The sequence below is a fragment of the Lissotriton helveticus genome, chromosome 7 (assembly GCF_964261635.1).
Source record: "Lissotriton helveticus chromosome 7, aLisHel1.1, whole genome shotgun sequence".
Lineage (NCBI taxonomy): Eukaryota > Metazoa > Chordata > Amphibia > Caudata > Salamandridae > Lissotriton > Lissotriton helveticus.
In genome coordinates, this window is record NC_136068.1 from 1,390,468,628 (window position 1) to 1,390,492,754 (window position 24,127).

Consider the following 24,127-nt stretch of genomic DNA (forward strand, 5'->3'; position numbering starts at 1 on the left):
CACAATTGGCAGCAAACACAATGAGATTAAAGTAAACTTTACTTATGTGCTGCAAGAGCAGCAAAGAAAGAGTAAGACCAGGATGTGGTCACAGGCTTTTTGGACTCTGGTGTTGTTTGATTGGTTGCCTAAAATTACAGCCTTTTCCCAAGTGCTCATTGGAAATGTTGTTTATTGTTATTTTTTCTGCTTCTGCCGAAACAAAAGGAAAAGATGAAAGCATAATCCTCACCTCCAGTCCTGACATAAAATGAACGTGTGCTATAGAGGTTTAGAAATACAATAGCAAACATAAAAGTTGCCCATCACTCTCCAGCTAACTGAAATGCTGCTGACATTAGAAAATCGGCCCTCTACCGGTTTCTGACAGTAGGGATAGCTTCATTTACTGACAACTTTACTGCTCTAACAATTGATTGACTAGATGTGCATTGGAGATGGGAATGTCCCCTGCATGGTAAACGAGCTGCCTGGCTGCATATGAATGTGGTCGACTAATGTTTATTTTAGCCCTACTGTCACGATAATCTAGAGTGCGTGTAGATGCCTAAACTTGTCTCTGACAGTATGAAGTAGAGGGTCTCTCCTGTGACCTGGAGGGGCACATCAAACATACCTTCATAATGAGCAGATAACTTCTTTCTTTTCCTTTGTATTTTCCACATAAAGAGGTTTTGGAAGCATACTGTGCTTTTTTTTCTTTTTAAATACTCTTTTTATTGAACAATTGTAACATTACAGCAGGTGAAGAGTTCAAACTCTGGTTGTATCGAGACAGTACAGTAAGTTCAAGAGTTATTAGTCCTAACATACAATTTTGATCATGCATGTGTCCCCAATCAGGATTATAGAAGATCGATTTCCTCCCTCCCGCTCCGTAATGCCTCCACAGGGGAGATGCATATTCCGCCCCTCAACACATTCCAGTTGTGGCATGTTTGGTCCCATTTCTTCGTCCCATTTCTTCGGGCAACCTCTGTTCTTAAATACCCCCTTCTCTGCAATCATAGCACCATCCATGTCTTTTCCCCATACCCTTTACGTTTGCAAATCCCCGGTTCCCATTTCTGAGCAATATTCCTTTTTCCTAGGGTGAGCCCCTGTGAGACCCAGGCTTGTTCAGTGTGAGTTAAGTAGGTGGCCTCCCATATGTTGAGCAGCCAAAGTCGTGAGAAACTGGTGATATTTTTCCCACCCACCTCCTTCAGTTTGGTGATGATCCCCTCCCAGTATGGTTGTGTAATCGGACACTCCCAGAATATATGGAAAAATGTTCCTTCCTTAGCACAGAGCCTAAGGCACCCAGAGTCAGATCTCCTTCCCATTTTAACCAGCGTGCCCGCAGAAAGATATGTCCTGTGTGGGGTTTTTAGTTGAATTAGTCTTAGCCTCATTTGGATGGTTACTTCTCTTGGAGATGAGAGTTCCTCTTGCCAGTCCTCCTCCTCTAGGTTTCCTATGTCCCTTCCCAAAGTTCCCGGAGACGTACTAGTGGATCCGGCTTATTGTTTATTAACTTACAATAGGTTAAAGATATTGCTTTACGCAACATGGGTTCCGTTAGAAGTCTATCCTCCAGCGGGGACGCCTCAGGCAGAGCCTCTCCGCTTGGTACAGCGGTTTTTATGGCATGTCTTATTTGTAAATACCTGAAAGCCTCCGAACCGGATAATTGGTACCCTGCTTCGAGGTCTTTGAATGGGATTATCCCGTTAACGCTTCCACAGGTCACCAACTGACGAGATACTAATGGTCGTCCCATCTATCGAACCCCGGGCATTTACTCAACGTACCCAGTTGCTCGGTCTCCCACAGAAAGTTGGCCAGTGTTATTTTCGGGTGCCATCCCAGTTTTTTTGTTACTTGGTGCCAAATTGCTACTGTTTGGGCCGTGGGATCTGTAAGGCACTGGCGTTTGGGGTTGGAATAAAGTATGTTCACAAAAAGAGGACAAAGTTCCTATACCAGGGTGCAAAAGTCACCCACGTATCTGAGTGCAAATAGTCACCCATACATTTAAAAACAGGGAAGAATGGGGAAAAGTAATCCTAGGTAAAAAACCCTGATGGGAGAGGCATTGTTATTTTCCTTGACTATGAAGCCAGTGCGCAGAAGCGAGGGAGCAGTGTGCACGGCTAATACGCATGCGCCGCTGCTGCGTTGTTTCGCACATGCGCAGTTTAACACTTCCTTGTGAGGCTTCACCGTAAAGAGTTACCGCCTCTCTTTTTTCCACCCCCCTCCCGATCCATTTATTTAAACTCTGCATTTCGCCGCCTTTATTTCATTCTCGGCGAGCGTTTGGACAGGGGTAGGTGTACTAGAGGCTACACCCGCATTACTTAGTAAGTGCCATTTCAATTAATTCCATCTTACTTTACCGGTACTTTTTCCGTTGTGCTTATGTACCTGGTTTGTGTCTATTGCTTCCACAGCCCGACTTTTCGCGGGCGTCCATTCCCTTGACCACTGGAGGAGAGCTTTTATTTAATTAATATTTGGTAAGCACTGTGATGTGAACTACCCACCTCACGGTTTGGTACTTTTCACCAATTTTCAACATTGGCAGAATTCTGCCCTATAGTTGTTATACGTTTAATCAACCTTATACAGCCAAGGTTAGTTGCCTTTTAACAGCATTATATGCGTTATTTTGAGCTTAAGGGCTCCTTGAACTAGCAGCCCCCGATCTACTGTGGACCAGTCTTGTGTGCCCGCGTAATCTTTCTATTTGAAGCGCTGTGTACACATAAGTGACACTTTGTGATGCATCAAGTTGTTACTGACGCTCACATGCGGCTTACTTTGCTTTTTCTCTTTCTAGGTATCATCCAGGGGCAGCTTCAATGTAACAGCTACAACCACATAGTGGGGACACAGGTCTCCTGATCCGCCCTGGATGAGATAAGAGGGTTCTCATTTTAACTTTTATGTATTTTACTCACGTACACTTCACTTTGTTTTTGGTCCTGACGAAGCGCCAATGACCTACGGGCGATAGAGGCGCGAAACATGTTGACCTTGACTAGTGACACCCAGGCATAGTGGGCCTTGTGGGGTCAGTCATTTTTAAGCAGTACTTTTAACTGCCAAGGGTTACCTAGACAATCTTGTCGCTGCTTCCATACCCTTGATTTTATTACACTATCATGTTTGCACGTAATTGATTTACCCTCCCTTACCCTTCCCCACTCACCTGCATGCGACATCCGGCTAATCCTCTAAAAGATCTCCGATAAAGTGACCCTTCGGGGACCCGTAGGGAATTGCAGCGCCGGCCCTACGAGGAGCAAAATTGCCCGATGATGAAGCATGACATCCTCCGGGGTGTGTGAGGGCAGCAGAGGATGTAGTATGTCTTTCCCTCTCCCATCAGGGTATTTTTTACCTAGGATTACTTTTCCCCATTCTTCCCTGTTTTTAATGTATGGGTGACTATTTGCACTCAGATACGTGGGTGACTTTTGCACCCTGGTATAGGAACTTTGTCCTCTTTTTGTGAACAGATTTGGTTTAGGAGCATGGACACTGGACCTTTATTGGCTCCTTGGTCCCCCCCTCTTTTTTGTTGAATTGATTATGCACGGCTGTACGGCCGCGGGACCTACCCTATTTCCTTCCCTTTTCAAGTGGGCACACGAGACGGGTCCTTGGGGTCGTTGGGTGCTGACTTTATGTTAAGCCTTGAATTGGTAACTTTGGATAATTCCGGGGGATTAATTCTTTGCATTAAAATACGTGAGGACTTACATTACTGTCCTTGGGGTTAGGCAATTTGGCTGTATTCTCTTAGTCCCCATTTTATAGCCTAAGCATCAACTATATGTTGTTGGTTGTGAATTTGGAAACATCCATATAGATTTAAGTTCATCTTCAAGGGGTGGTCCAGTCACGATATCAGGACATGTCACAAACGGGAAATTCCTACATAGATTGAAGTTAATTTTCGGGGTGTGGTCCAATCATGATACTAGGACCTGTCTCATACGGGAAGGCCTGAACTAGTGAGGAGTAACTTAAACCGGATTAATTTTGTAGATTTGTGTGAACTCTTAATCATTACCGGCATTGTTATTTTCCTTGACTGTGAAGCCAGTGCGCAGAAGCGAGGGAGCAGTGTGCACGGCTAATACGCATGCGCTGCTGCTGCGTTGTTTCGCACATGCGCAGTTTAACACTTCCTTGTGAGGCTTCACCGTAAAGAGTTACCGCCTCTCTTTTTTCCACCCCCCACCCGATCCATTTATTTAAACTCTGCATTTCGCCGCCTTTATTTCATTCTCGGCGAGCGTTTGGACAGGGGTAGGTGTACTAGAGGCTACACCCGCATTACTTAGTAAGTGCCATTTCAATTAATTCCATCTTACTTTACCGGTACTTTTTCCGTTGTGCTTATGTACCTGGTTTGTGTCTATTGCTTCCACAGCCCGACTTTTCGCGGGCGTCCATTCCCTTGACCACTGGAGGAGAGATTTTATTTAATTAATATTTGGTAAGCACTGTGATGTGAACTACCCACCTCACGGTTTGGTACTTTTCACCAATTTTCAACATTGGCAGAATTCTGCCCTATAGTTGTTATACGTTTAATCAACCTTATACAGCCAATGTTAGTTGCCTTTTAACAGCATTATATGCGTTATTTTGAGCCTAAGGGCTCCTTGAACTAGCAGCCCCCGATCTACTGTGGACCAGTCTTGTGTGCCCGCGTAATCTTTCTATTTGAAGCGCTGTGTACACATAAGTGACACTTTGTGATGCATCAAGTTGTTACTGACGCTCACATGCGGCTTACTTTGCTTTTTCTCTTTCTAGGTATCATCCAGGAGCAGCTTCAATGTAACAGCTACAACCACATAGTGGGGACACAGGTCTCCTGATCCTCCCTAGATGAGATAAGAGGGTTCTCATTTTAACTTTTATGTATTTTACTCACGTGCACTTCACTTTGTTTTTGGTCCTGACGAAGCGCCAATGACATACGGGCGATAGAGGCGCGAAACATGTTGACCTTGACTAGTGACACCCAGGCATAGTGGGCCTTGTGGGGTCAGTCATTTTTAAGCAGTACTTTTAACTGCCAAGGGTTACCTAGACAATCTTGTCGCTGCTTCCATACCCTTGATTTTATTACACTATCATGTTTGCACGTAATTGATTTACCCTCCCTTACCCTTCCCCACTCACCTGCATGCAACATCCGGCTAATCCTCTAAAAGATCTCCGATAAAGTGACCCTTCGGGGACCCGTAGGGAATTGCAGCGCCGGCCCTACGAGGAGCAAAATTGCCCGATGATGAAGCATGACATCCTCCGGGGTGTGTGAGGGCAGCAGAGGATGTAGTATGTCTTTCCCTCTCCCATCAGGGTATTTTTTACCTAGGATTACTTTTCCCCATTCTTCCCTGTTTTTAATGTATGGGTGACTATTTGCACTCAGATACGTGGGTGACTTTTGCACCCTGGTATAGGAACTTTGTCCTCTTTTTGTGAACAGATTTGGTTTAGGAGCATGGACACTGGACCTTTATTGGCTCCTTGGTCCCACCCTCTTTTTTGTTCAGTTGGAATAAAGTACCCTCTGGTAGCCACCCGGGCTCATCATTCATTTATCTTTGTATGCCGGCTGGGATGGTGGGACATAAACCAACTGACTGATTACTGCCAATTGGGAGGCCCAATAATATTGTTTGAGGTCAGGTAAAGCGATTCCCCCATCATACCACCCTCGTCAATTTCTATGTTGAGAGACGTGGGTTTTACCCGTCCCATAGTAGGGCCCTCACCTCGCTCTCTATGCTGTTGAAGTACGTGTCTGGAACCCTGAAAGGAGTGTTTTGCAACACATACAGAAATCGGGGCAGAGCCAGCATTTTGAACAGTGCCACTCTGCCCAAAAGAGTCAAGGGTAGGGCTCTCCACTTAAGCACATCATTGTGAAGTTGTGTCAGTGGGGCCTTGAGATTAGTGTTGTAGAATTGGGACGGATCTGGAGTTATGTATATGCCTAGATATTGGAATCCCTCAGTCGCAACAGTGATTTTATTGTCTTTGGGTGTTATTGGTGGGGGTCCTTGAATCATGTATAGTATAGATCTTGTCCAGTTGATAGTATAGCCTGAGTATTTACTGAGAATCGCAAAGATGTGAAGGATCCTTTGGATCGAAGCTGGTGGGGCCGCAACATATAATAAAATATTATCTACATAAAGGGAGATTCTATCTTCCTGCTGTTCTGTCCACTTCAACCCTCTGGTCATGGGGTCCTCCCTCACCCATGTCGCTAATGGTTCCAGTATCAAGGCGAATATAAGGGATGACAAGGGGCAGCCCTATCGGGTTCCCCTTCCTAGTCAGAATTGCTAGGACGTGTGTTGGTTGACGACTATTTGCACTTTCGGGTCTGTGTATAGTAGTTTTACGCAATTTACGTATGTGGGACCCTAACCCATACGCTCAAGGACAATTAATAACTAAGGCCATTCAGTCGTGTCAAATGCCATTTTTGTGTCTTACGACAATAGAGCTGCGTCCTCTTGAATTGTGTTACCCTTCCTAGTACCCCATGCAGTCTCCTATGATTGAGGGTTGTGTTTCGACCAGGCATGAAACCTGATTGATCTGAATGATCTGAATGTACAAGTTTAGGAATGATCGGAATCAGTCAGTTAGCCAACACTTTAGCTAGGATTTTGATTGCAGCATTCAGTAGTGAGATGGGTCGGAAGGAATCGCATTTCACTGCTGGTTTACCCTGCTTGTGAATCACTACGATAGAGGCTAGCCTTAAATCGCATGGAAGGGAACATTTCTGGTAGCACTCTAGGTACATGGCCAGGAGCGCGGGTGTTATCTTGGGGGTTGTTAGCTTTTATCCCTCTTATAGCAAGTGCTACTTCCTCCTCTGTGAGGTCACCCTCTGTGTGGGGTCAGGGTATTAACTTGGATGGTAGCCAGCAGGTCCTGGAGTTTGTGGATGTTGTTGTGGTGGCGGAAGAATATATTAGGGCAAAGTGAGAGGCAAATGCCTCCGCAATCTTTTGCGGGTTTCTCAACAGTTCCCCAGCCTCTCCTTCTATAAGGGGCACCCATCTCTAAGCAGAGTCGCGCTTCTCCAGCCATGCAAGCAATTTCCCAGTTTTATCGCCCAATTCATAGATTTTATTTTGGGTGACCTTTTGTGTAGATCTAGCTGCCTCCGTTACTAGCTGCCTGTAGTCTTGTCTTTTCAGATTGAGGGTGTGTCTTACTAAATCGTCATCTGTGGATGCCACCGTGCCTTCCAGTCCTAGGATCTCCTGCTCTAAGGTCTCTAAACATGCCCTCAACTCCTTCTTGTGGCCTACCATTAGTGAGCGCACGCGGCCCATAATCACCGCCCCGAATACACCCCATAGGATCTGTTGCGAGACTACCGTATTCGTGTTGTCAATGAAGAAGCGGTCTACATCTTTTATAAGTTCCGTCTTAACATACAGGATTTTCAAGCTCCATGGATTAATCGTGAGAGTTGTGCGCCTAATCTCATGTTGTAGTGCTATCTGGGTAAGGACTGGGGAATGGTCGGAGATGCCTCGTGCCAAGCACCTTGCCTCTATGTCTTTGGGAACATCTCCAACGCGTGTCAAACAGTGGTCTATTCTAGAGTGACTACCATGGGCACCCGAATGAAATGTACATTGGTGCATCTGGGGATTGAGGTGTCGCCAGATGTCCACTATGCCAAAGGCTATGAGGAAGTCTGCCAGCTGTGAGGTATTGTGCGTATCTCACCGAGGGGACCGTCGGGCGACCTGCCCGTTCACCGTCAAGTTAAAGTCCCCACCCATTAACAAAGTCCCTCCTGGGAGGTCCAAAAGAATTTGCCCAGGCCGTCAATCTGTTTTTTTTTCAAAACAGGGATGACATAAATTGAAAGCACATTAAGCGGCCTCCCCTCCCACATTCCTGCTATTGCTGCAAATCTGCCCTGAGCATCCACCCATGTTTTGTGTATTATGTAGGGGCAGCTTTTGCAGGCCAGGATACCTGTTCCTCTTGAGCCGGAGGTGATGCCCGCTTGGGCTGCTAACCTATATCCCCACCTATCTAATGCTTTGCACATTTTGCCCACCACATGTGTCTCCTGCAACAGAGCGATGTCGGGGCCTGACGTTTTAAGTATTGGAGTACTACCTGTCTATTTAATTTGTCCCCAAACCCGTTGACATTCCAGGTGAGGAAGCGAAGCGTTCTCTTCATCTTATTGTTTGCCATGTGTTCTGAAGGTAATGGGGTCGTCCTCTAACCAGGGTAGCATGCGGTTTTCGGTTGATATCGTGACTGGGACGTTAACTTGACCTGTGCCTGCTTACATGTTTTCACATCACTCACTACTGTTCTAACTAGACAATAAAAGAAAACCAAACAATTTCCCCCCCCAACTTGTCCTTTCCCAACCCCCCTCCCTGCATGGCGGGCAGTGAACCTCCCACCACCCCAACTGTGCAGAGTGCCTATTGCCCACCCCTAGTATGTTGAGGTACATGATCCAACCAAGCCCCCGATGCCCTTCATTGCTAGAGCTTAGAGTAAGGTCCTTATAGGATGGACAAGTGTTTCAGTGCACCCCTCCTCGTCTGCACTTGTGCCCTACGGAGCATCCATTGGTGGTGCTATTTGGCGTCAGATATCTAGCATATCCCTCTCAAAGTCTCTGTGATGATCTTGCCAGGTTTTTTTATGATAAAGTCAATGGCATTATTATGGATCTAGGCGGTGTTCCCCATTCCCCGGCCGGGACGACTATGCCTGCCTTGGAGGATAGTCGCACTGTGGCTGCTGATGCAATCTTGGAGGGGGTTACCTTGGGCTCTCTTTCTGAGTTTTCATCCTTGGAACCCAAGGAATTCTGTAGGCTAGCTGATGGTATTCCATCTGGTTCTCCTTTGGACCCACTGCCTTGTAAGATTTGGAAAGAATTTAGAGCATTGTTGTTCCCCATGCTTTGTATGATTTGTAATCAGTCTCTCACTGAGGGGGTGGTGCCGTCTCAGTGGAAGCAGGCATTGGTGACACCCTTGCTTAAAAAGCCCTCCCTCGATCCGGAGTGTCCTAAACATTTTTAGACCTATCTCTCTCCTACCTTTTCCTGCCAAAATAGTTGAACGGGTGGTGAGTAGTACGCTGTCTAAATATCTAGAACAAGCTAAGCCTTTGGGGGCGGAGCAATTTGGGTTTAGACCGGCCCATGGCACTGAAACGGCTCTGGTTACCGTGATGGACGAACTTCGGAGGCGGGCAGACATGGGGCAGACAGCCGTACTTATTGTGCTTGGCCTGTCAGCTGCCTTCGATACGGTCAACCATGGAATCCTGTTGAGACGACTTAAGGAGGTGGGAGTGAAGGGCTGCGCCTGAAGGTGGTTCCAATCATTCCTGTCAGGCAGGCAGCAGGTAGTCTCCCTCTCCTATTTTCAATCTGGTTTTACTAGTGTCTCACATGGTGTTCCACAGGGCACGGCCATCAGCCCTATTTTGTTTAATATCTACCTGAAACCCCTGATGAATGTCATTAAGCGTCACAATATTCAGATTGTTAACTATGCGGGTATAACATGTAATTAATTCTTTCTCTGGAGGGAGCTCAGTCAACCTCTCCTGATGAGTTTCATAGTTGCATGCGAGATACTACATTGTGACTGAGAGACAACTCGCTGCAATTTAATGCGTCTAAGACTGAGTTGCTACACCGCTCTCCGGAAAAGGATCCCCTCCGGGTTGCCTGCAACTTTTGGCCTCCGGGTTGCCTAGCAACTTTTGGCCCTCTGATCCCTCCAACTTGGTTCAGCCTGTGAAGTCAGTCCGCAATTTAGGGCTGACATTTGACTGTAATCTTACCTTGGAGGCGCATGTGACGAAAGTAGTAGGTTGTTGCCTGGCTATTATGCGCTCTCTTCAGAAGATACTTCCTTTGCTGCCCCCTGTGGCGCGCTCTTTGATAGTTCGGAGCACTGTACTTAGCAGAGTTGATTACTGGAATGCCCTTCTCCTTGAGTCACCAAAGTTTTTACTTGCTAGGATGCAGAGGTTACAGTCAACTGCAGCTAAATTAGCATTAGGCTGGTCTAGAAGGTCCTCTGCCTCCTTGGCTTTGGCGGAGCTGCACTGGCTGCCTGTGAAACAAAGAATCCAGTTCAAATCACTCTGCCTGGTATTCAAGGCTTTGCTTGGAATGGGCTCTACCTCCTTGCAACGCAAATTTGAGTGGTATGTTCCTGCTCGAACAGTACGCTCCTCTGGGGCAAAACTGATAAAAAATCCCTAGAGTTAAAAAAGTTAGAGCTGGTGGTAGATTCTCTGAGGTCGCAGCTGCAAAGCTCTGGAACACCCTACCTTTTGAGCTGAGACAAATTAGTGATCTCCTGCTATTTAGAAGGAAGTCAAAAACATGGTTATTTCCTAAAATCTAGGGTCCCAGTAGGTTCTGAAGGACGTAGGCTATGTCAACTCACTATTAGCGCCAGGATGCCTGACAGGTGACAGTGCGCTCTAGAAATGCAATAAATAAATAAATAATAAATAAATAGCATGATGCAGTACAATCTTATGTTACTCTTATGCAGGATACAGGCATTGGGATTCCCAGCTGTTTTACTGTGGACAGATGTATCTTTGCGTTCAGTCCTTGTGGCCTGCCTCCGGTGGATCTCGTGACAGATTGGTATCCGTCGTGTACACTGCATGGCTTTCTGTTCTGACTCTGTTTCCACTGCCACGCCCTTCCGTGTGAGTCCGCTTTCCAACAGTGCGCCATCCATTGACCCAGTCACATGCTTCCTCTGGACTATTAAAAAAACGAACCTTTCCCTCTGACTCCACATGCAGCTTCGCCGGAAACAACATGGTGTACTTGATTTCTTTATTGCGCAAGGCTCTTTTCACTTCTAGAAAGCTGCAATGTTGTCTTTGCACTTTTAAGCATGAAATCAGGGAAAATGTTATTTTGCTATTGTCGAGACTGACCAGTGAGGCTGTGCATGCTGTATGGAGTATTATGTCACCGTCGCGAAAATTGAATACTCTTGCTAGTATGGGCCTGGACGGCGCTCTGAGTTTTGGTCTCCCGCTCGGTATTCTATGTGCTCGTTCAATTGAAAAATAATTGGACAGGACTCTGGGTTGAAGATGTTGCACCACAAGTTCTTCTACAAATAAGTCTGTCGCCTGGCCATTCGCTCTGGCACCCCTAGTATACGAATGTTATTACGCCGCATCCTACTTTCATAATCGTCCAGTTGATTTTCCATCCTGTCCTTGCAAACTTGGAGGGCTTTAATCTGATTTTTGAAGAGGGTATTATCCGTTGCTAAGGACTTGGAGGTGGATTCCGCCTCCTTGATTCATTTGTTCATGTTCCGTATGTCCGCCCTGATTAATGAAACTTCCGAGGCGACGGTGTTGATTCTACTTTCTAAGGATGTGCGCACAATTTTAATGGCTGTCAATATGTCCTGCTAGGTCAGGTCCTGTTGTTCCTCTGCTGACTGCGACGTTGTATTCAAATCGTCCGATCCCTTCTGCCATGCATATTTGTCCAATTTGGCTTGCTTCGTGGTACAGCCACTGCGACCTGACATTTATGCCCACCGTGGGTATCCACCGGCCATTCGAGGAATTCGGGCCTTGCTGGTTACTCTCTGCCGTCTGCTCAAGGGCCGAGGCTTTGTCCGGCCTGTCTGGTTTCACCAGCTAGATCTCTGATGAAGTGGAGCCCAGTGCACCGTGTTTCTGCATCACCATCAGAGGGGCGCTCGTGTCTGGAGTTTACCACTCGGTGATGCTGCCCAATTCCTTTTGATAAATCTAGGCCCTGGCTTAGGCCTCACCTTTGTGACCGTCGCTTGGTGCGTGTGTGTAACCCCGACGTTTCGCAGGGCCCATGAATCTCTCTGGTGCCGCCCTCGGGGGTCGAGTGTTGTCTGTTGTGCCAGCCAGGCTTAGAGATGGCTTTGCCCGTTCTTGTGGGACGATGAATTTCCGAGGGAATGTCGATTCTTGCGGAGACAAGGGACGACTGGATTTTACCTCTAGGGCCTCTGTTACGTCTCCTTTCTACCCCGCCTTGGGGTCGTGTGTTTTCCTTTCTTCTTCCCCCGGTGGACGGATCATCCAAGGGCCCATTTCGCCCCCGTCATTGGTGATTAACCAGGCCTCAGTGTGACGCATTCTGAGTCTCGTTCCACACCTTTTGCATCTGGGGAAATCTCCACTCACACACTCCTGATCTTCTTGGCACGTGGCTCAAATAGTTTCCGGGTTACGTGGACCTTGTGGGTTTAATTACAACTCCTTTTCTCGGATCATTTCTCGGATTTTCGTGCTTTCCAGGCACGGTACGCCAGAGCCAAGCTAATGGGCGGCCATCTTCCACGGGAGTTGGCAACGCCCCCTCCATACTGTGCTTTGTGATTTATAGTGTAACCAGGCTTTTTACTTGTGTCAATGAGAGTGAGGCCTACTAACACCTCATGTGTAAAATTCTTCTGCTGTATGTGTACCTTGCACTGACGTGTGTATGGCTAGTGTGAGGGTGTGCAAGTAATGTAATATATATGTGGTAGTAAAATTGTGTGTTTGTGTGTGTTTGTGTGTGCCTGTTGAAGTGGGATCCATTTTGTGACAGTTTTCCCAGACAGTGGAAGTTTTTCTGCATTAGTGTGCGGGATGAGGGAGTACCACACACTGCCGTGAGATGGATCGAGACTGGGCAGCTTGTAGAAATTTTATGAAGACTTTATTACCAAAACACTGTCATTTGGTGTATCGTAGAAATAAAGGGTGAGTCTGCAGTTTCTGTTGTTCTAGGTGAGGAAAAGTTTAGGTAATTCCATCTTTCACTGATTACTATTTTCGAAAGTCTGATGACTGCCAGGTGCAGAGATCTCACACTTCGGCGTGCCCATGTGATGGGTGCTCCTACTTTGAGATAGCATTAGTGCCAACTGCTGTGAGAAGCATACTCCATACACAAGGGCGTGTATTGGCAGCAGCCTGAGAAGGACTACCCTAAACCAGTTCTGAAAGTTTGAAACAATGGATCCACATCCCCGAAAATTTGTGTAAAATTGGGATCCAAACCACCACAATTTTTTTCAGTCCTAAGTTCTTCATGAAATGAGTGCGCCACAGAGTACTGCAGGAGCTGCAGTTTTCTATAGGTGAGAGAACATCACCTGATGTGTTGCTGCTGGAGGAGCTGAAGTTTTTTCGAGTGTCTACACACCTACTCGCATGCTGAGAGAGGGAAGGAGTATTCCTGGCCCTCCAGGGTTAGAGCCTGTCAGAGAGAAGGAGACCAGAGTGTTGATGTGCGTGGAGCACCTAGAGAAAGCAAGCACTCTTGGAAAGCAAAGCCAGGAGCAACCTGCATCCTTAGAGGGGTCCCCTTGTCTCTTTGTGATTCCTATCTGAGAACTGCCCCAAAGACTGTATGAACTTGGTGTGGCCATATTCACTGTCCATTGTCGTCGTGATTCTACGCAACTTCACTGCACCGCACTACTCTGAGCCTGTTCAACCTTGGAGACCACAACTGCACCTCACCTCTGTAAGTCTGATCAGTCTGGGAGGCTACAACTGCACCTTGCTGCTGTAAGCCTGATTGTCCTGGGGAGCAGTACCTGTACATTACAGCTGTAATCCTGATTGGACTAGGAGGCCATACCTGCATGTTGCTCCTGTTAACCTGACCAGCTGAAGAGGCCACCATCACTGGCGAAACTGGCAAGTGCCAGTTGCATCCGTCTCACCTCCTGACTGGCAAGGACTGGTGGGCAGGCATCATGATGCTTCCCTAGCATCCAGAGTACATAGGCTGAGATGCACTCAAAACATGGCCTTGAGACTTTCTACATGAAGTAAACCAAGTGTAATATTGAGCGATTGAGTTGCAACTGTGCAACTTTCCACTAGACCGTTTGGGACTACAGCGCCCAGTTATCAACCAAGTGGCGAGAGGACATTAAAGCACCTAGTTATAGCGCCACCTAAACAACAAAACCAGGGATTCAACGTGTATTTTTGAACATAAATGGAGCATAATTGGATTGTGTCGTATTTAGCTCTGTTGAGCAATTAAAGTGCCAACTCACCATGTCCTGCCAACTGAATAAGGTCTCAGTCTCCCGCTTCCACACACTGAAGATCAAGAAGATCTTCAAACGACTTCCAGCCAATGCTTGCAGAACTATCACTCACGCCCTCATCACCAACAAGCTAACAACAGTAACGCTCTCTATGTTGGGCAAAGGCAACACACTCTACTGACCAGAAGACTTCAGACTATACGAAGCTCTGCAGCCATTCTCCCCCTTAGCCTCCAACCTCACACCTCAAAGAGCTCCACTGACCCCCAATCCTCAAACGAGCACTCTTCAAACTCCTCATTCAAACATCATTCACACATACAAGACCTTTCACAATGCTGGTCCCACGTACCCCAACTACCGTATAAACTTCCACAAACCTCCTAGACACCTCCGTTTGAGCCCGATGCCTACTTGCACACCTTTTACCCCCATTCATACTCAGAACTATATCTGGTGGTCATGCCCTCTCCCACCTTGCTCCTAAAGTCTAGAATGACCTGCCCTGGCATGTCGGTGCCTCCTCCTCAGTTCTTGAATTCCTCAAGAACCTGATGACCTAGCTCTTAACCTATCCCAGACACTGGCTCAGCCCATACACTTCATGCTTCAGAGCCAGGACACCCTCCGAAAAAAGTTGTGTGCTATACAAATGCACATAATATAATATACTTGATTTTACTAAAAGACATGTATTGGACTGAGCATTAAAGTTGTTTTATTGGTTTGGATGATTGTTGAGTAATGGGCTCTCGCCCCCCACAGCACCTCCCTGAAAGACCTTGCTAGGTTATTTATACTTGGCCCAGTTTACAAAGCCTTAGTAGGATGGGCCAGGGACACTAGTGGCAAATTACCTCAGCGACTACTGTTGGGTCCCAGTAGCTCCTTTTGTCCTGTGCAGCCATCCTCTCCTCCCCCTGAACAGGGTCTGACATGCACAAAGGATTGTGACACTATGTCAGTATGCAAGCTGTTACTTCTACAAGACATGCTCTCTTATATGTAAACCATGTTGTCTCCATAATGTCTTCTCCAACCTACTTTCCTTTGTTTCTCAGCCGATCACAATCAAGTGTCTGTACTTTAGATATGTCACAGCTAAGGTAGATGTTAGCTCAAGTTATTGGAATCTTATTATTAGAGGCCAGCTGCCCGATATGGACTTGATGACAAAATGTTATATTTGTACTTGTTATATTAAGTTTCTGGTTTGTGATCAGTCTAAGATTGTAAGGTTTTTGCAGTAATTGAAATCCATAACTATCCTGTTTAATGAAACATTCTTCTTTCATCCAGGGTGTAATACTGGTGTACGATATTGCAAATCGTTGGTCGTTTGATGGAATAGATCGATGGATCAAAGAGATTGATGAGGTAAGGCCTATGAAGGACTATTAAAGCATCAAAAGTTCCTTTCTGCTTCATTTCCCAATTTGGGCACTTATCAGCTTTTAGAGGTCAATCTAAAACTACATTAACGACACCCAAGAGCTGTACTGTCCATCTGATATCTAATCTTCATCCTTTCGTTTCTCTAAGGAGTGAAGTATGCGTAGTAATTCAAAAGTTTTGAGATCAGTACTCCTGGAATTCTATCAAGAGCCTCATCATATTAAGCAGACAAAAGGTACGGGAGTGCTGAGACCACTCAATAGTTAATGCCATCGCGTGGGACAGTCTCATATTAAGGAGCTCTGCTCTCTATTTAAAATTGTCAAGTTGAGACATTGGCAGTTTTAGGAACACAAGTAACATGAAAGAAGTGAAAGAAATAAAGAAGTAGTTCATTCTTGGACGACTGTCATTTATCCTGTGGAAAGTTAAATTATGTTCGAGGCATATGAGCTGTAGATCATATGCGTTAGCATAGATCGCCATCTGGTGTTGGGCTCGGTTGTTTGCACTTTGTTTTTCTTCGGAGAAGTCTTTGTAGTCACGAGGTAGGTGACTCCTCCCTTTGGTGATAGTGCGAATGGGCATCGACTCCATCCCCAGGTTGTTTTTCTGCCATCGGGTTCGGATGTGTATTGCTACACTCTGGTTTGGTATCTTTTTTGATCCCCTTCGAATCGCAGTCTACTACCCTCGACGATATTGTCTTTCGATCACGGTTTCCCATTCGACGCGCATAGTAGACTTTGTAAAACCTTCGATCGGGAACTTCGACTCAGGCCTACCCGTGCCAACCACGCCAACAGACGATGGAACGGACTCCATTTAAACTATGTCCTGGGTGTCGTGCTAAGTTCCCACGCACCGACCTGCAAGAGGTCTACAACCTCTGCTTATCCTGGGAACACGACGAGAAGGACTGTGAAGTGTGTTGATCGTTCCGATCGAAAAAGACTCTTTGTGACCTTTGGGCTCGACGCCACGAAATGCAGCGAGACAGCGGCTCTGTACCAGACATCTTTGGCGAAGATTCAGAAGTTCCACGTACAAACGTAGAGGCCGAAGAAGAAGAACCGGTCTCCTTCTCCGAAGCTGACTCCGACATGGAGGAAGACCTAAACATCTCCTCGGGTCAACGTACCGTGAGTACAAATCCCCATGTGACCACGCCCCCCAAAAAACCTAAGGCTCTGGCATCACCCCTCCCTCTCGGGCTCAGGTTGACGCCGACAGAAAGTTTCTAATACCCCTACCTCCTGCCCAGCTACTAAACATAGGGACAAGCCTTCTGGCTCAGGCTCAAGCCAGCCCCATTCCGGTACCGAAATACCACCTTTGGCACCGAAACATTAGCCGCCTCATGTGCCACTTCCCACATCGCCGGCACAGAAGACACCTTCAGCACCAAAGGCCTCTCAGCCATAAAAAGCTTCGGAGCCGAAATCGTCCACACCAAAATTTTTGGCACCTAACAGCTTGAAACAGTCTACCTCCGCACTGAAAGACTCGGAGCCGAAACATCCCACTCCGAAAGATTCAGGTTCTAAACACAAAAGTAAGCATTCGTACTCGGAACATTCGGCGCACAAAGACCCTCATAAATCTTCCACGTCAAAAGCCATTCCTAAAGGACAAAGACACTCCTTCCAAGGAACTTCCATCTGAAGACACAGTTTTGGATCCAAAACAGAAAAGACTCGGTATCGATCCCAATACTGGACACCTTACTGCCACTCTTCCAAAGAAACGGAATCTGCAGCTCTAAGGGGACTGTCCTATTCCTATGATAAAGAAGGATATGGGTACTAACCCTTCTCCTCCTTACATACCTCCTTCTCCTCCACCTAACCCACATCTACTAATCACACCATCAAATTCACCACCACCCCCATTTTCACCTGAACCACAGGATGATGATTATGGGGATGGGGACGAGGATCAGGGCATACCACAAGACATTCCACATGACACTGATCCATGGAAAGATTACAATAAGGACCCGGATCACAGTAATGACCCTGACCTGTATCTCTCCAGACCCTCCCCACCTGATGACAATTTAGGCTTTGTACAGCTTATTAACAGGGCTGCTCAATACTATGGGATGGAGCAACACTCAACCTCTAGAAGAGGATTTTCTTGTGGAGACATTCACAGAAGTCCACGAACACTTTACTCATGCTCAAGGGCATGATAAAACACGTAGACGAGGTCTTTAAAGACCCAGTCAGAGCCAGAATACTGACCCCTAGAGTGCATAAAAAGTACAAGCCCACTTCTACAACCCTGCGTATATTAGGGGACAGTTACCCTTAGTCTCTCTTGTCGTATCTAATGCCCGCAAAAGAGCTAATTCCCAAACTACAGGCGATCCCCTTCGCCCCCTCCTGATAGGAAGTCTAAATTAATAGATGCATCAGACAAACGAGTGGCCTCACAGGCTGCTAACCATTGGCTTATTGCCAATACTCAGGCCCTGTTAGCACGAAATGACAGTGCTCACTATGGTGAGTTAGAAAAACTCATCCAACACTTGCCTGATGAGTACAAGACAAAGGCTAACAACCTCATCCAAGAAGGGAAGCTTATCACCAATACTTCTATTAAAAGTGCACTGGATGCAGCAGACACAGTATCTCGTGCCATCAACACCAGCATACTATTACGCAGGAATGCTTGGCCTTGAATCTCCAGGTTCAAGCAGGAGGTTCAATCCTCTGTACTCAATCAACCCTTTGATAAAGAGCATCTATTTGGGCCAACAGTCGACACTTCACTTGAAAAGATGAAAAAAGACACAGAAACTGCTAAGTCCATGGGGGGCTTGCAGTTACCTTCCAGCAGGGGTTCCTTGCGCCACTCCTTTTATAGAGGTGGCTTAATAACAGTGTCATCAGAGACTCCCTCCTCTTATAAAAACAACCAGTCCACCTCCTCCAGAGGAAATTTTTGAGGAGGCTACAGGGAAATAATAACAGGAAGGGGCAGAGGTAATTCCATCCGCACTTCCCCTGCCAGTAAACAGTGACTTTTCTCCACCACCCCCGATCATTTAACACCTGTCGGGGGACGTCTCTCACAGTTCCTACCTGTCTGGAATTCAATCACCACAGGCAAGTGGGTAATACAAATTATCCAAAATGGTTATTGCCTGGAACTTACCAGCACTCCACCAACAATCCTTCCGAGACAGTGTGCAATGTCATCAGAACATCTCACCCTGTTAAAACGTAAGGTGTTCTCTCTCTGTTACACAAACATTCAATAGAACCGGTCCCATTACGTCATCAAGGAATGGAAGTGTACTCTCTAAACTTCTTGATTCCAAAAAAGGACGGCTCTCTCAGGCCCATATTGGACCTAAGACAACTAAACCTCTACATTCAGTCGGACCACTTCCACATGATCACCCTTCAGCAGGTGCTCCCATTACTTCAGGAAGGCGACTTTCTTTCCACCCTAGATTTAAAGTACACCTACTTCCATATTCCCATTCACCCATCTCACAGGAAATATCTCCGGTTTGTAGTGAACTTACAACATTACCAATTCAAAGTCCTCCCATTCGGGGTAACTACTGCACAAAGAGTCTTCACCAAGTGCCTAGCAGTAGTCGCAGCTACCCGTGCACTACGCTCAGCGGAACAACACTTGGTCAGTGTACCTCGGGTCAAACGCTGCCGAGCGGGAGGACGCTCCTTCCGCTGTGTGGCAGCAAAGTTGTGGAACTCATTACCTCCACACATACGAGAACTTGAAGATCTACTGTCCTTTAGGAAAGCAATCAAGACCCTTCTCTTTCCCATAAACTAAGCTTGTTGGACACTGTCTTGCTGAGCTTCATCGTAGTCAGTTGTTTGTGTGCTGCCAGAAGCGCCGGGACGCCCCTTTGCTGGGGCAGCTGAGCGCTATATAAGTTAATATAACATAACATAACATAAAGAAGACAACACATTCATGTCTTCCCTTACTTAGATAACTGTCGCAACACAGCTGCATACATCACACTCACAAGACAGTTCAGCTGCTTCACGACATGGGATTCACTGTCAACCTTTCCAAGTCTGGGAGCCCCCGTTTCACGTACAAAGTTGTCGTGGTCCATAAGCGTCTCCCCGCTAAAAAGTGCTCCTACTGTGTCCACCCCTGCGTCCAGTCATGACCTAAGCATCCATGTTGTCAGTCTGCCACTTACCAGCAGTATCCCCACCAGCGGAATATTGCCTGCATAGGGTCTATAGGTGCCTGTGTGTTTCAGGGCCCTCTTCCCGCAGCCCAGCGCAGTGTTCAGCAGCAGCAAGGCAGTCAGGGGAGCCTTGCTGTTTGTTAGTAGCAAAGTATGTAAGAGGCCCTGTTCTAGGTGCTTTGCCGTGTATCCGATCTCCTGTAAATTCCGTCCCGCCGTCCAATAGGGGCCATTGTAACTGACTGGCATAATACGCTTTAAAGTCCGGCGCTCCTAGCCCTCCCCGTGTCTCTATCTGCAATTTCGGGAGGCTTATTCTATGGCACCCTGTTCCCCATACTAGGTCCGTCAGGATGTTGTCCAGGGTGTGAAAAGTAGACGGTGGCACGGTCAGCGGAAGGTTTGGGAAAAAGTATAAGAGGTGCGGGAGCACCACCATCTTGGATATTGCTATTCTACCCATGACTGATAGGGGTAGCGCCGACCAAAAGGCAACCTGGGAGCGTACCCCTCTGATAGCCTTATTGAGGTTACCCTCCAGCGTTTCATCATGGGATCGGTATACATTTATACCCAAGTATTTGCATGTATGTGCGGCCACTTGGCTGGCTGCTGTCGTCAGGCAATGTGGCCTTATTATGACATCATATGCCGACGATACGCAGCTGGCGGTGACACTTAGTGGGGACCCTGAGGTGACTGCACCCAGATTCCGTGCAGGACTAATAGCTGTGGCAAATTGGATGCGCAGCAATTGTTTACAGCTAAATGCTAAGAAAACCGAGGTCCTGGTTTTAGGGAAGCAGGCGGAACTTTGGGGAGATCAGTGGTGGCCTCCCGAACTGGGGGTGTCCCCCATCCCAGCTGCCGAAGTTAAGAACTTGGGGGTTTGGCTGGACTCCAACCTTTCTTTTACCAGCCATACAAAGAAGACTGCAGCTACCTGCTTTGGTATTCTGCGAGGACTGAGACCCGTCCTCAAATTCTTCAACCCTCCTACTCGGCAACTGGTGGTTCAGGCCTCTATCCTGTCCCGGCTGGATTACGGGAGTGCTCTGCTGCTTGGAGTTAATCAGGCTGAGGCTACTAGGCTGCAGAGGGTGCAGAATGCGGCTGCACGGGCCATCGTTGCCCTTCGAGATGGTGTTCTGTCTCTTCTGTCCTGACCTCCCTTCACTGGCTTCCGGTCAGACAGAGAATTAAATTTAAGGCCCTTTGTTTGACATTTAAGATCTTGAAGTCTTCCTCTCCTCCTGCCCTTACGAGCCTGATCTCTCCCTATGCCCCTACGCGGTCTCTCAGGTCTGAATCCCACCATCTGGCGATTAAGCCTAGGTTCAGACTGAGTAGGATGGGAGGACGCTCCTTTCGTGTTTTGGCGGCTGGACTATGGAATTCTCTTCCTGTCCATATTCGCGCACTTAATAGCTTGACTCTTTTTAGACGTGCTATTAAAACCCATCTGTTTGCCTCTGTTAATTGATCCTCTTTCCTTGCAGTCATGACCTGTTGTGTTGTGGTACTTGATCAGGCGCCAGGACGCCCCTTCGCTGGGGCAGCTGTGCGCCGAATAAAAGTTATTAACATAACATAACATAACTTGGAGATATGTTGTCTGGATTAAGCTGGTCATGGAAGAAAAAGGCATTTGACTTCTGTTCATTAATTGCTAGTCCAGAAATCTTCTCGAACTCAGCAAAGATTCTCGGTATGGGGTCTAACCCGCTCGTAAGGTCCGTCACATAAATTATTAGGTTGTCCGCATTTGCCGATAACAAGTGTGTCTGGGTACCGACTGGGATACCGCATTGGGTGTCCTCTGCTCGCAACCTCAACGCTAATGGTTCCAGTGCCAATACAAATAATATTGGGGACAGATGGCAGCCCTGTCGTGTGCCTCTAAAAACTCGATATTCGCAAGAGATATGTCTCTCAGACCAGACTCTGGCCATTGGGGCTTCATATAATAGGCGCACCCATTTAACATAGGGGGCAAGCCAAAGCGCGCTATGGCCTTAAACATATATTCCAAGGTCAGTGTGTTAAAGGCCTGTTTCATATCCAATACAATGCATCCAGCTTGTGGGTGGGGTGTTAAATCAGAAGACATTATGTGGTGTAATCTTCGTATGTTTAGGAACGTGTTTCGCGCCAGAATGAAGCTGCATTGATCTATATGAATCCATCTATGCAGGTACAGTTGGATCCAGTTCGCTATGATTTTACTGAATATCTTAAGGGATAGGGAGGGCGCAGGAGGGAGATGTTGGGATGTGTTCAACATGTTGCCTGTTATTGAGCCGTTGGAGCATCTCAGAGTGCTCATAAGTAATACTACGGCCTCAGTCCGGCACAACATAAATGTGAAAACTTTGTAATGTGTAAATCGGGACCGCATACACGAGACAACTGGACAGGAAACTGCAGAGTGCTCTATTCTTGAAAAACTCAATAAAGTTTGTTTAAAAAAGATAATTAATAAAAACCTTACCAAATCTCATCTTCAACCCTCCAATACGCAAACGTACCTAGGAGCTACAATAGACACCTGCAAAGCTCTAGCGTACCCCAACCCAGTCAGAATATGCAACATGCAAACACTAATATCACAGTTTCAACCGCACCACTCACTACCAACACAACTGTTTATGCAGTTGATCGGAACGATGGCGTCTTGCATTCTAATTGTTCCATTCGCAAGACTCCAAATGCATCCCCTACAAAAGTGCTTAGCACGTCAGTGGAACTAGGCTCAAGGTCAGTTAACCGATCTGGTGTTGGTGGACGACCGCACTCATCGCTCTCTGCAGTGGAGGAATACACAAAACCTTTCCAAAGGGTGGCCATTCCTCGACCTGGTTCCACAGATAGTACTCACAGCAGACGCATCCCTCACTGTTTGGGGGCTCATATTCAACAACATACCATTCAGGGTATATGGACACTACAACAAAAACAACTCCACATAAACCATCTGGAGCTGCTACCAATTTTTCTGCTTTTCAGCGAAACATAGTAGGCAAATCTGTCCTAGTCCGTACAGACAATATGACAGCAATGTACTGCATACAAAAACAAGGGGGGACGCATTCTCCACAGCTTTCACACCTAGCTCAAAGCATATGGAGATCGGCCATACCACAGAAGATATATCTCCTTGCAGAACAACTCCCAGGAGTAAACATTCGGATTGCAGATCTGCTCAATCGTTAAACACAACAGATCCACGAATGGGGACTACATCCTCAAGTACTCCTCCCATTCTTCCAGACCTGGGGCTACCCAGTACCCAGAAATAGATCTGTTTTCCACACACCTTAACGCAAAATACCCAAACTTCGCGTCCAGGTACCCACACCCATTGTCCAAAGACAATGCTCTATGGATCAATTGGTCAGGGAAATTTGCTTACGATTTTCCACTTCTCCCGCTAATTCCATTAGTGGTTCGGAAGCTCAAGCAATATTCCCTCACAATGATCCTAGTTGCTCCCACATGGGCTCGAAAACCATAGTACACAACCCTGTTGGAACTATCAGTAGTTCCTCATCAAAAGTTACACCTCTCCCCCAAGCTCCTCACTCAGAACCACGGAGAAATAAGACATCCAGATCACAGTCAACTCAACCTTGCGATCTGGCACCTGAAATCATAGAGTTTGGCTACCTTAATCTCCTGCCAGCCTTGATGGACGTCATTAAAGAGGCTAGATGCCCTACCACAAGAGCATGCTATGCAGCAAAATGGAAAAGATTTGTAATTTATTGTACTAACAATAAATCAATCCATTAGATGCTTCTACTCAAAGCATAATTTGCTATCTGTTACACTTACAACTTGTTAACTTAGCATATACATCTATATGATTGCATCTTGCTGCAATAGCGGCTTACCTACAAAACAGACCAGACAACACATGTTTTTGTTTCGTGTACCCGCTATCAAAGCCTTTATGGAAGGACTCAAAAGAATCATTCCTCCTAGACTTCCACCTTCTCCCATATGGATTCTTAACATAGTCCTTACAAGACTCATTGGACTGTCATTTGAACCTTTGCATGAATGCGAACTACAGTTTCTGACTTGGAAGGTAGCCTTCCTTATAGCCATCACATCTCTAAGAAGAGTTGGTGAGCTCCAGGCACTAACCATACAAGAACCTATTTACAAATTCACCACAATAAAGTGGTTCTTAGGACTAACCCAAATTTTTTACCCAAAGTCGTTTCTGCCTTTCACCTCAACCAGTCAGTTGAGTTGCCCGTGTTTTTTTCTCAACCAGACTCAGTAGCAGAACGTGCTCTTCACACATTAGATGTCAAAAGAGTGATAATGGTTACCTTGAAAGAATCAAATCTTTTAGAAAAACGAATCAACTCTTTGTTGCTTTTTCCCCACCACATAAAGGCAATCCCATTTC

At 46.6% G+C, this 24,127-nt stretch overlaps 1 protein-coding gene across 1 annotated transcript in view; it reads left to right on the forward strand.

Annotated features, from left to right (window-relative positions):
- Nucleotides 1-24,127, forward strand: part of RAB40B (RAB40B, member RAS oncogene family) — a 484,422-nt gene that overhangs the window by 353,220 nt on the left and 107,075 nt on the right. Inside the window, exon 5 of the mRNA XM_078654711.1 lies at nt 15,426-15,503. Coding sequence (XP_078510837.1) covers nt 15,426-15,503 — 78 coding nt within the window. The remainder of the gene's footprint in view (nt 1-15,425; nt 15,504-24,127) is intronic.